Genomic DNA, 12,387 nt, shown 5'->3' on the forward strand with positions numbered 1-12,387 from the left:
CTGTGGAGCCTCCTGGTTTCTAACTGAAGCAGCAGGTGCAGAAATGGCGCCAGCCTCCTCCCCACATCTCTCACACTGCCGGCCTCGGGGTGCCAGACCTAACACTGACCACTGTGTCTCCACCCCCACCCCTTTCCAGAAATTGCCTTCATGCCTTTCCCAGAGCCTAGGACAGTGGTGGCGAACCTATGACACGCGAACTCATTTTTTTGGTTGATTTTTCTTTGTTAAATGGCATTTAAATATATAAAATAAATATCAAAAATGTCTTTGTTTTACTATGGTTGCAAATATCAAAAAATTTCTATATGTGACACGGCACCAGAGTTAAGTTAGGGTTTTTCAAAATGCTGACACGCCGAGCTCAAAAGTTTCGCCATCACTGGCCTAGGATCTCACCACCAACTCTCCTGTACCAGTTCACCTCGTAAACTTGGTCTTGGGCCTCAGATGCCTGTTCCAACTCCCCAGAATGCTTGGGAGACCTACCTTGGTCCAGCACACTTCCTCCCTATGACTGGCAGCCTGGCTCTTGAGCTTGACTTTCCAGATCAGCCCCAGGGATGGGGAACGTCTCACCCGGCCTGTGGACCATATAAGGCCTGAGTCATTATTTAGTTTGGCCCTGCCAAGGCATTAGGGGTGAGTTAATTAAATGTTTGACCAAATATAGCAGGCTAATTTTTAAGTTGATAATTTTGTATGGCTGTGTGAATGTTATAAATATCCAAATGGCCTTTGGCAGAATAAAAGGTTTCTCACCTCTGTTCCAGACCAACACCAAGTACCAATCAGCCTCAAATACTTCTTGTCCCTCGACTCCCTGTGTCTGTGCCCGACACTGGCTGGGAATGCCTAGGAGTGACCTTACCTGAGCCACCTAGGGTCTAAGGCCCACCTGACTAAGCCTCTGTCCTCTGTCCCTGCAATTTTAGGGATCCGAGATCAGTCTCAGTGAATCTAAAGTCTCCCAAATTCCTGTGTTTTCTTCCAGGAGTGTTATGGTTTTAAGGTCTCACATTTAAGTTTTTATTCCACTTTTAGTTAATTTTGGTAAGTGGTATAAGGCAAGGTTTTAGTTTCATTTTTCTGTACGCAAATATTAGATTTCCCAAGTTCCATTTATTGAAGAGACTGCCATTTCTCTATTAAGTATTCTCGGCTCCTTTGACAAATATTAGTTGACCATATACGGATGGGTTTGTTTTCGGGCTCTCAATTCTGTTCCATTGGTCTATGTGTCTTTTTTTACACCAGCACCACACTGGTTTGATTAATGTAGCTTTGTTATATACAGGAAATGTGATGCCTCCCACTTTGTCCTTCTTTCTCAGGACTGATTTTGCGTATTTGATTAATGGCATTGAACATCTTTTTAATGTGCTTGTCATCTGTATATCTTCTCCAGTGAAATGTCCTTCCTTGTCTTTTGCTCTTTTTTTAATTTCATTTTTAAGATTTGTGTTACCTCTAAACTGCCAATGCCTACTAAAATATTGCTGAGATTTTTATAGGAATTGCATTAAAACCTATAGAAGTGACATTAAACCTATTTTGAGTTTCCCAGTCCATGAACATGGTATGTATCTCTATGTATTTAGGTCTTCTTTGATTTCTTTATCATTTCCATACACAGACATTGTGTATGTTTTACCAGATTGCTTATGTTAGTATCTGTTATTTCTACTGTAAATTTCAAAAATAAACACAAAATATTTCAAGAGATTAGAAAAATTTTATTCATCATCACAAACTGGATTGTATATTATAAATTCTGATCAAAGGAGTAATAGTAAAGGTATTTTCAGTAGTACCACAAATTATTTGTACCTGAAGTAAACTGGTAAGCATACACTAAAATTGACTCATGTTTAAAACATCACTTTGTTTAGAAAATTCACATACATAGTTTTCTGATTATGAAGCAGAAGGGACAAAGAGCTACATATGACTTTTATTTAATGGGCACAAGAAATATTCCCCATACTCTGAGTCATAAGAAGGCTACAAAATCTTGTAATTTTTTTAATATGGTACATGAGACAGCATAATTGTTTTATAGAATAAAATACAGTACTTCTCCTAATGCTCCCTTTTAACCTCCTTGTGGGAGCTGCTCACAGTATATAGCTGCTTGGCTGGCTAATGTGTTCTCACATAATCTCTGCACTGAGTTGGAGTGGGAGATGGCAAGAGGGGCATTCTAGGCTAGAAGTTCTAAGAATATAGAAGCAGAGGATTCTCATTAGGAAAACTTATGCTTGCCTACTTTAGCAATGGTTCCTGTACAAAAGCTATCACCATTGAACTGGTCTGTTTGACTTATGCACTATAGTGAGAATTTCTGACGGGGAGCAGCTTAAAATAGCATCACATACCCTGTTGATTCTTGCCTAGTTGAGACAGAAGCACAAACTTGGGGAGAAGGTGGACATGAGTACTTTCAATGATCTTTTATTAATACTGATGTAATCATTTATTCATCAGGATAGACAACTAAATGAAACTAAGTATTCTAAATTCTTTCCCTCTCCAAATCATGACTTCTATCTGATTTTGGCTGGGCAGAGATTTACTAACAAGGAGGTGAGGGGTTACCTCTAGGAAAAGGTGACATACTGAGAAAACAACAACAACAACAACAAAAAACACACACAAAAAAGTCCAGGGTAGAGCAGACACCAAATCTAGGGAGGTACAGAGAGTGAATTGCTTGAAACTAAAGAACTAGGTAGCATATGAGATAGTATAAGAAGACCCTAGGAGAACAGCTTGACCAATAAAATAAAAATACAAGTTCTTTTTAGAAAAGGAGGCAACTTGGTAAAGTCTCCGAATTCACAAACCATACAATTTGTTCTTTAATACCTTGATGAGAAACTTTTCCTAAAGCAAATTGAGTCATGCAACCTTCTGAGTAAGAATTGTGTCCTGGCCGAAGCCGGTTTGGCTCAGTGGATGGAGCGTCAGCCTGCGGACTGAAGGGTCTCGGGTTCGATTCCGGTCAAGGGCATGTACCTGGGTTGCGGGCACACCCCCAGTGGGGGATGTGCAGGAGGCAGCTGATCGATGTTTCTGACTCTCTATCTCTCTCCCTTCCTCTCTGTAAAAAAATCATAAAAAAAAAAAAAAGAATTGTGTCCTGACCCAGTGTCTTTTACTCCTTTTGAAGAATAATTAGAAAAGGACTTGGAAGTAGAAAATGAAAAATTTCTTGAGAACTTACTTAATCCTAGGCTTGACGCTAAGCACTTTATATTTCATTTATTCCTTACTAAAAACCCTTAGAAATACATATCATTTCCCTAATTCACTCATGTGAAAATTAAAGCTGAGAGGTCCTCTACCCTAAATCTCATGTGATGAAGCAGGGATCCAAACTCAGGCCTACATTAAAACCTGTTGTCTTTTTATGCCAACATATTGCCTTCCCTTAGTTAGATGTCAGAGGTGACTTAGCCCAGGCCTTAATAATAGAGGAAAAGGAAAAAGAAATCGCTGCGGGAAATTTCTTCAGAGAAAGGCATTTGGTGGGTCAGAAACTAGAGTTTTTCTATGCTTTAAAGCCGTTTCAAAGGAGATTATGTGTTAGAAGGTGGGAATGTGGCACTTTCTGGGTAGGTTTTGAGAGGAAATTTCCCCTGGGGTTTATAACATTGAGGATAAAAGACCTGTTCATTTCCCAGAAGGTGAAAGTAGGGGGAGGAAAGGAACATTTTCAGCCTTAAGCTTGTGATATTGGGTGGTTTCAGGCCAGTGTGGGAATTCATTCCAAGGGTGCTTCCAGATACTAATCTGGTCCCCAATCTATAAGCCTCTGCTTTTCTGTAACACTTGCTGTCCACACCTCGCTGTGCTGCCATGTGTAGCCCTGTAAGTCTAGAAACAGTGGTTTGGGGTCACAAAGCATAAAAGGAATGAGCACAGTCTGGTTTCAACTAGTCGCATCCATAAGAGAATAGCAATAAAGAGCACGGGGAGAGGCTTCAGATACTGGCACTTAGCAGACTGGTGCTGATGCTTCCTGGGAAGTAGAGGGTGGCAACCAGACACCTCTTGAGCTCCAGAGGGTAGGTACTCCTGGATGTGAAAAGCATCATGACCTGAGGCTGATGTACCCAATGAATGATTTCATTTCACCTTTTGAAGCTAAGACATTTTTCAATAAAGGTATCAAGTTAACCTAAGAATTTTGAACAAGAAACAGTCCTTCTTGACCTCTTTGTCACCGTGGGCGCTCTATCTAATCAGGAAGATAGTAAATGGGGAATGGGAGAAAATACCCTGAACTGAATCCAGCTGGGGATGAGTTCTCTGTCAAGCACCTCGAGCCAGGTCAGACACACTGTGCTGTGAGCAATGACACAGGCACGGGCCGATGTCATGGCACTCGGATTTGGGCCTCAGTTGTTTCTTGCTCAAATCACTCATTTCTGGATTTACAATTTAGCTATAAAATAACGGGGTTAGAATGAATGAGGCATGAGGCCCCTCTGCTTTGAAGATTCAAGAGCAAGGTGGTGTTCACTTGAGTGTTGACTTGTTTGGGGGAATGGGCACACTCCGCCACGTGCGGGTCACATTTCAGGTTTACAGCCTGGCCTGCAGTCTGAGGAAAGGCGTCGCTCCCTTTAGCTTCCCTAACATTTAGCTTCCCTTCCTGGACCAAAAGGAAAGATAGGTAAAGGTGTCTATTGTGCCTACACATCCCTTTACTTCTCACTTAGAATATGTAATTAAAGTGACTCAGGAAGAGATGGGGAAGGCAGAGCCATCCCAGCCCACGCAGGAAAACGAGGATTTCAGAGTGAGAGGTATTTAATCAAGTAGGGAAGTTTGAGTTCTTACCCCACTGATATTCAACAGACAGAACCACTAAACCTGATATAAACTTTGCGAACACTATGATCTAAAGTGGGGAGCAGTTACCAGGTTTTCTACTTATCCTCATTTTGGAGACCTGGTGTAGTTTTGGGAGAGAGAGAAAAGAGGTAGGCTTACACACCATTTAATCCGTTTATAGGCCATACGTGAAAACTATGGAGCTATAATTAATGAACAAATACACTGAAGAGAACATTTAAAACACCAGAGGTATTTCTATGAATATTTTAGTGTTAAAATTGTGAGTACAAGGACTGTACATCAGAAAATACTAAATGTCCATGACTAGCTCATATTTTTACCTAACAGATGGTTTAGAATGAAAGAAGGAAAGTAAGTTTTGTGAAAAAACAACCCTTTCAACATGGTGTCCGCTAGCATGGTCCCACTTGCACGCTTTGTCAACAAGTGCTATCGGAAGTCAGTGAATATTCTCACGATGGCTAGAAATGCAAGCATTACACACACACAAGCCTTCTCTTCACTTCAAATATGAAAATGGAAAGTGTATGGAAATGCAGGCATCTTTGACAAGGCTAGAAATGCGCTCTCCTCTCACTGGATGCTGCCCTGTGCTTTAAATCAATTCGACAGCAGGATGCTTATCAAATGAACCTGCTGGCATCTTGTCTTGATGCCACCTGAAATCTGATCACTTGAATATTAACTCAGAAACCACAACCTTAAAAACAGCACTAACATATAAGCTTAAATGTTGAGAGCAATGCTCCTTCCTTAACCTCATGTGGCAGGCCCATCTTCCAGGCCAAACATTATCTAACATTTGAAAGCACTCAGAGCTCTTCAAAGAGGGTGTTTCACTCAAAGGAAAACTGGGGTGCTTACCAAAGGGAGGCGGGAAAAGGCAGGCATCTGTCTCACTCATCTCTACTCATCCCGGTAACCTAGCACTGTACCTGGCATGTGAAGACTCCTCAATAAACTCTAAATAAGAGAATTAAATGGCTTAGGACAATGGTTGGCAAACTGTGGCTCGCGAGCCACATGTGGCTCTTTGGCCCCTTGAGTGTGGCTCTTCCACAAAATACTGACTTCTGCGCATGGGTCACGAAGTTTCATTCGCACTGTACATGCGTGCCCGCACGTGGTATTTTGTGGAAAAGCCACACTCAAAGGGCCAAAGAGCCGCATGTGGCTCGCAAGCTGCAGTTTGCCAACCACTGGCTTAGGAGTTAGAACTCTGAGTTTTCAAACTTCTTTTTCTTTGGCTCCCACTTCTGTTTGACAAATAGGTATATATCTTTTTAAACAGTTATCCGCCTGTTTTTCAGGAGAAGAATTCTACCGTTTCAACCCACTGTCTCAGTATATCTGGATAACCTCATCCCACTCAGAAATTGGCCAGACGCCGTTGGGCTGCACATTGGGGGGTGAGCGCTTCCAGTCCCACGTCTTCACAGGAATCTGCCAGGTCTTCCCGTAGTTGGCTTCAATGTATTCGATGGTTTCACAGGGCACATGGACCTTCATGTCTACAAACTCAGTCCAGCACAGTGTAAACCTGGGAAACAGGTATCTGTGGCAAAACAGAGGCAAGGGAGAGAGGGCTTAGGCCTCCACACTGGACATCTTGGCTGAGGAACCCAGCTGTTAGGAACTGTTGGCTGAAGGACAGTTCTCTCCCACTAAATACCTTTGGGGACAGATGTTTTTGACTGTCCAGCATCTCTTTCCTCTTCTAATGTTAACAGCATCCTAATTCCCCTCCCCTATCCCCAGTCCCAGGAACTCAGGAGGGCTGACCCTACCCCTGGGCTCCACAGACAGGTAAAAAAGGCCCAGGCCTAACCAGTAAACTGTAGTCTCTATTCTCCATTAGTGTTTTCTGGAAAATGTTTCCTCTCTCCACAACCTGGGAAGACCTTTCAGCAAGGAGACTTGAAGTCACAATAGCACATCACAGAAGTCTGAAATATCACAGGATTAAAGAAAAAAAAAGGAGCAGGGAAAAAAGCCAGATGTCAAAGAATAATCATGGTGGAAATGAGATCTAACTGGGACGTTCTCCAGGGAGAGGTCAGTTCTCACGTATTCTGCTTTTGAATATCATGTTTATCACCAGAAGAACATAAAGTCATGCATGAGAACGAGAGGCTGAACAAGTTCTAAAGAAAGCAACAAGTTCCTTCCACCCAAGCCATGGGTGCTGGCAGTTTAGACAGTCCCAGCTGGCTTCTGAGAAAGCACGGCCACAGCGAATCTCACAGCCGAGGAGGAAGGAAGACGGCATGGCCCCACCATCTGCGGTCCTACATATACCCGGCACACTCATTTTCACAGAGTTGCTTCTTTTGTCATCAGACACATCCATCCATCACTAGCCTCCACCCTCCCCAATCTGAAGCTGGTCAGCAGAATGTCCACCTGTCCCATCCTATCAAATTGACACACTGAAGTTGAAATGAGGCATAAATCATGGTCTACCTAGTAAGATAGGCCAAGAAACTTCTCTCTTAAATATTAGTCTCTACAGTCTCACCAAAACAGTGACAGAAAGAAAAACCATAGGTCCAGGATAGACAGGGTGAATAAGAATACCACAAATTTTACAAAGGTAACATTTTGAACAATAAAAGATTTATGAACAAAACCAAAACATTTTAAATGTATAAACAATGTTAAAAGAATTCAAAGACAATTTAACTCAAACATTACTTTTGTTCTAAATAGAGAGATATCCCTAAGCTTTTTGTGGTTTTCTTTTCACTAAGTAATTTTCAATCTATTCAGCAAAAAGAAAAATTCCAATTTCCTAGGAAAAGAGAAAAGCTAAACAAACCATAAAATATAAAACTGACTGTAAAATGGGACTGTGGAGAGGAAGGGGGGAGGGAGGGGTGAGTGACATAGAACACCTGCCATGTTCTCTATCCAGGTTACCAGTAAACAATGACTAACACACCACACGTCTGTAACGTTGCCTTAGCTTTTAAAGCTAAGAAGTTCAGCTAAGTAGTTTGTACTTTACAGCTCTGATAGGATCCAAAATGTGAACAGACTTAAATTCAGACAAAGCAACCCTAAATAGAATATAAATTCAAGGGATCTTAACACACACACACACACACACACACACACACACACACACTCCTTCCATTCATTTTCTATCTCATATCATTTTTATTTTTATTTTTTTTATAAAACAGTAGAGCTTGTTGGAGTAGACCATTTTCCCTCTCACAGACATCCTTAAAATCTGTAAAACTACTTAATGGTTGGATAAAGTAATTCGTCAGTTTAATTGTACAACCTATACACATAACTGTTAAAGAAAACACATTTTACTATTACTAGTTAGCAAGGCTGAGCTAGAGATACTAATTACAATAGAATCTGACCTTTTTAAACATAAGTTCACATTAAACTCTGAAGCTGGAGCAGCAGAGCCATTTTATTAACCACATGTCTAAAATGGAAACCATCCCCACACACCACGATAATTTGAACTTAGTTAAAAAATCAATTTGCAACGAATATTATAAAAATAAATATATTACTCATAATTTGGGTGTTCTTGAATATTTTCAGCTGAAAATTCTCATGAAAAATAATTTTAAAGTTGGTCAGGGCTGCCACTTAGGGAAAACATTTTTTTTTAATAGACACGCATGGCATGTGAGGAAGTTCCACCACTTGCATCTACAGACATTTATGGCATACAATGGGTTAAACAAGAATTTCCTGTGAAACAACACAGATGGTTTATTCTCTTTACCAATTTTGTCTCTTCTTTTAACTCTTAACTTCTTTTCATTGTGTTATTTATTCCAGTGCCTTAAACCCTCTAGCTTAATAGAAGTAGGGACAGCCAGCACCGGTTTGGCTCAGCGGATAGAGCGTCGGCCTGCGGACTGAAGGGTTCCAGGTTCGGTTCCGGTCAGGGGCATGTACCTGGGTTGCAGGCACATCCCCAGTGGGGAGTGTGCAGGAGGCAGCTGATCGATGTCTCTCTCTCATCGATGTTTCTAACTCTCTATTCCTCTCCCTTCCTCTGTAAAAAATCAATAAAACATATTTAAAAAAAAATAAAAGTAGGGACAGCATGCATTCTTATATTCTTTTTAAATTTTAATAGAAAAGCTTTTAAAGTTTTATCATTAAGTATGACTGCTCACTCTAAGTTTTTGGTATATTTTCTTAACCAGGTTAAATGAATTCTAGATCTCTTTTATTCCAAGGGTACTAAAAATCCTTCTTTTTATTTTTAATCAGGAATTTTATCAAAAGGTTTAAATATCATCTACTGAAACAATCACATAGTTTTTTCCTCCCTTTAATCTTTTAATCCTTTAATGTTGAGAATTATACTAATATCACACAGTACAAAATTGTATTCATTGTGTTTCATTTAGGATATTTTTATCTGTGCTCACTTAGACTATAGTGTCCCTTAAAAAAAAAGAAAGAAATGTTCTTTATCTTGATTATTGTAGTAGTTACATAAGTATATGCATTTGTCAAAATTTAAAATGGGTGCATTTAACTATCCTATCTAATAAAGAGGGAATACGCTAATTGACCCTCACACCCTCACAAAAATGGCAGTGCTGGACAGCCAATGAGGGAATATGCTAATTGACTGCTCTGCCCTCAAAAATGGCAGCGCCCACAGCCACACAATAGCCTGCAGGAGAGGGCAGTCGGGGCAACCAGGCCGGCAGGGGAGGGCAGTTGGGGGTGCCCAGGCCAGCAGGAGAGGGCAGTCGGGGCAACCAGGCCAGCAGGGGAGGGCAGTTGGGGGCGACTGGGCTGGCAGGGGAGGACAGTTGGGGGCAGCCAGGCCTGCAGGGGAGCAGTTAAGCGTCGATCAGGCTGGTAGGGGAGTGGTCCAGGGGTGATTGGGCTGGCAGGCAGAATTAGTTAGGGGCAATCAGGCAGGCAGGCAGGCAGGCGAGTGGTTGGGAGCCAGCAGTCCTGGATTGTGAGAGGGATGTCCAACTGCCAACAGTCAGACATCCCCCAAGGGGTCCCAGATTGGAGAGGGTGCATGCTGGGCTGAGGGACACCCGCCCCTCCTCAGTGCACAAATTTCGTGTACTGGGCCTCTAGTATGTAAATAAGGGGGGGAAAGCAGGTACAATAAAGCATGCATATAGTAAATACTCAGTAGAAGTTAAAATTCAAATCCTCGAGGCATTAATTATTACTTCATTACTGTTTACTGATGATTAGGACTCTGGAGAACAAAAATAAATATAAAAATGCCAAAATTTCAGAGTAGAATTTAGATTTTAGGTCTGGAGTTAAATCTTGGCCTTGCCATTATGGCAAGATGACTTTGAATGAGTTACTTCTCTCCCCTGAGCTTCAGCTTCCTCATATCTACTGGGAGTGAGAGCATATAATCTATAGAGATAATGCAAAGATTGAGATTATAAATATAAAGTACCTATCAGAGTACCTGATATCTAGCAGATACTGCGGTAACTATATCTTCATTGATGCTGTTAATATTATAATTATTATTAAATCTTGAGTCAAAAACCTAATTCTGAAGGCAAAGAGTAAAGTTTTGAAAGCAGAAACTTTTTATTCCTTCCTGAGTTTCTCTCCAATCTTTTAAAAAATGGTAAGCATTCTATGATATTGTTAAGCTTTTCTCTGAATTAACTGTGTTGAAAAAAGGTAGAATATTATAAAGACCTTTAAACTAGCTCTAAAGGTTTCCCCTGCCCCCATCTAGAAAATACTGTAGTTTTTTAAAGCAAATAGTGCTGAAAAGAATGAAAATGGCATATGGCTGGGGGAATCTTCCAAAGAAACTATACACAGCCATCCCGTTCTTTTCTCTGCCTTTTAAGGTCACGGTAACATGATAGAAAATCTGGGACTCACACCATCTGTCCAGACAGCTCTACCACTGCTCATTTCTCCTGTGAAATCATCAGAACACTTCACACTTCCCAAACACTGCCGCCATAAAGAGCAGTTACAGCAGAATGAACGGAGCTCTTTCTATCCAGAAACGAAGTGCTTAGAAATGAACAGTTCTTTTGAGGTTTATGGGTTTCAGATCATGTCAGTGAGAAGACAAGCAAGCCTTAGAAGAAAATTTAAGAATAACAGGATTATCATACTGGCTGTAGAAATTATCTTTCTTAGAAAAAGGTGATATTCTCATATGAGTTCTCTAAGAATAGATTTATCAATTTAATTTCTAAATTTCTCATAAAACTAAGAAGAGGAATAGTTTTCTTTACCACCACCACCACCACCACTAATAATAATATTAATAATAGCAGCTAATAATTATTTAACACTCAGAACATGCTTATTCTCTTCAAAACCCTTCAGTCTATTAACTCACTTAATCTTCAAAACCACTCTATGTAGCAGTTTCTATTATTATTCCCATTTCACACTCGAGGAAACTTAGGTACAGAGGAGTTATATAACTTTCCCCAAGGTAATATATCCAGCCGGTCAAATGTAGAGCTGGGATTCAAAAGCAAATGGGCTGCCACCATGCCTTTAATTTCTATGCTCTACTTTCTTATAGATTTTTTTAAAAAGCCTCTAAATTATACATGCAATTTGGCATCTTTATTACATTCTGAATAAACAAACTGTGGCTGAATGTCAAAAACACCACCCCCCATTCACCTAGTCACAATGAGAGTGTCAATTATATATTCATTAACTTATCATCAGAACTTACTCAGCATGAATATGCTTATCAAAAAGAAAAATAAGTTTTTATCTATATACTAGAGGCCCAGTACATGAAATTTGTGCGAGGAGGCCTTCAGCCCGGCCTGCTCCCTCTTGGGACTGCTGGCTCCTAACCATTCGCCTGCCTGCCTGCCTAATCTACCCTAACCACTCTGCCTGCCTGCCTGATCACTTTGACCTAAGCAACTGTTATGACAAAACGACTAGTTAGTATGATGCATACTGACCACTAGGGGGCAAATGCTCAACGCAGGAGCTGCTCCCAGCCCGCAGGCCCCAATCACCAATGGGGCCTGTTGGCCAACCTTTTGGTCTTTTCCCCCGGCCGGCAGCCCCTGATCGCCTGATCGGGACTGGGCCCCCAGGCTGGAGTGGGGAACTGGAGGTGGGTGGTGGTGGACATGGCCCCTTTCCCAGGGGGCCCGAGGGCCAGATCCCTCCTTGGGGCCAGTGGCCAACTTACTGGGTCCTTCCCTTATTTCCTCCCCCTGCCCGGCAGGCCCCAATTGGCCCACTGCTCACCCACCTCGGTGGTGGCTGGCCCCTCTCCCTGGCCAGCAAGCCCCAATCGCCCAATCAGGGCCAGGCCCTGGACTGGGACAGGGAACCGGGGTGGGTGGTGGTGGACACGGGCAGCGAGGGAAGGAGGAGGTGGGGAACCTGATCAGCCCTGATCGCCAGACAGACCTAGGGACCCTCTGCCTCATTACTTCTAACTGCCTGTGCCTCGGCCCCTGCCGCAGCAGCTTTGTCTGGAAGGACATCTGGAAGGTTGTTTGGCTGTCCGGTCTAATTAGCATATTACGCCTT

The 12,387-nt window shown here is 41.8% G+C and overlaps 1 protein-coding gene across 3 annotated transcripts in view; it reads right to left on the reverse strand.

Moving 5' to 3' along the window:
• Positions 1 to 6,008: 6,008 nt before the first annotated feature.
• FKTN (fukutin) overlaps positions 6,009 to 12,387 on the reverse strand; it is a 31,040-nt gene continuing 24,661 nt past the window's right edge. For 2 of the 3 annotated variants that reach the window (XM_006768728.2, XM_006768727.2), the window contains exon 9: positions 6,009 to 6,421. In XM_006768728.2, coding sequence (XP_006768791.1) covers positions 6,208 to 6,421 — 214 coding nt within the window. In that variant the 3' untranslated portion in view covers positions 6,009 to 6,207. Of the gene's footprint in view, positions 6,422 to 9,905; positions 10,082 to 12,387 lie in introns of those variants that run through there. The other variant, XM_015567194.1, reaches the window with a different exon arrangement.

The sequence above is a fragment of the Myotis davidii genome, unplaced genomic scaffold (assembly GCF_000327345.1).
Source record: "Myotis davidii unplaced genomic scaffold, ASM32734v1 scaffold723, whole genome shotgun sequence".
Taxonomy (NCBI): Eukaryota; Metazoa; Chordata; class Mammalia; order Chiroptera; family Vespertilionidae; genus Myotis; species Myotis davidii.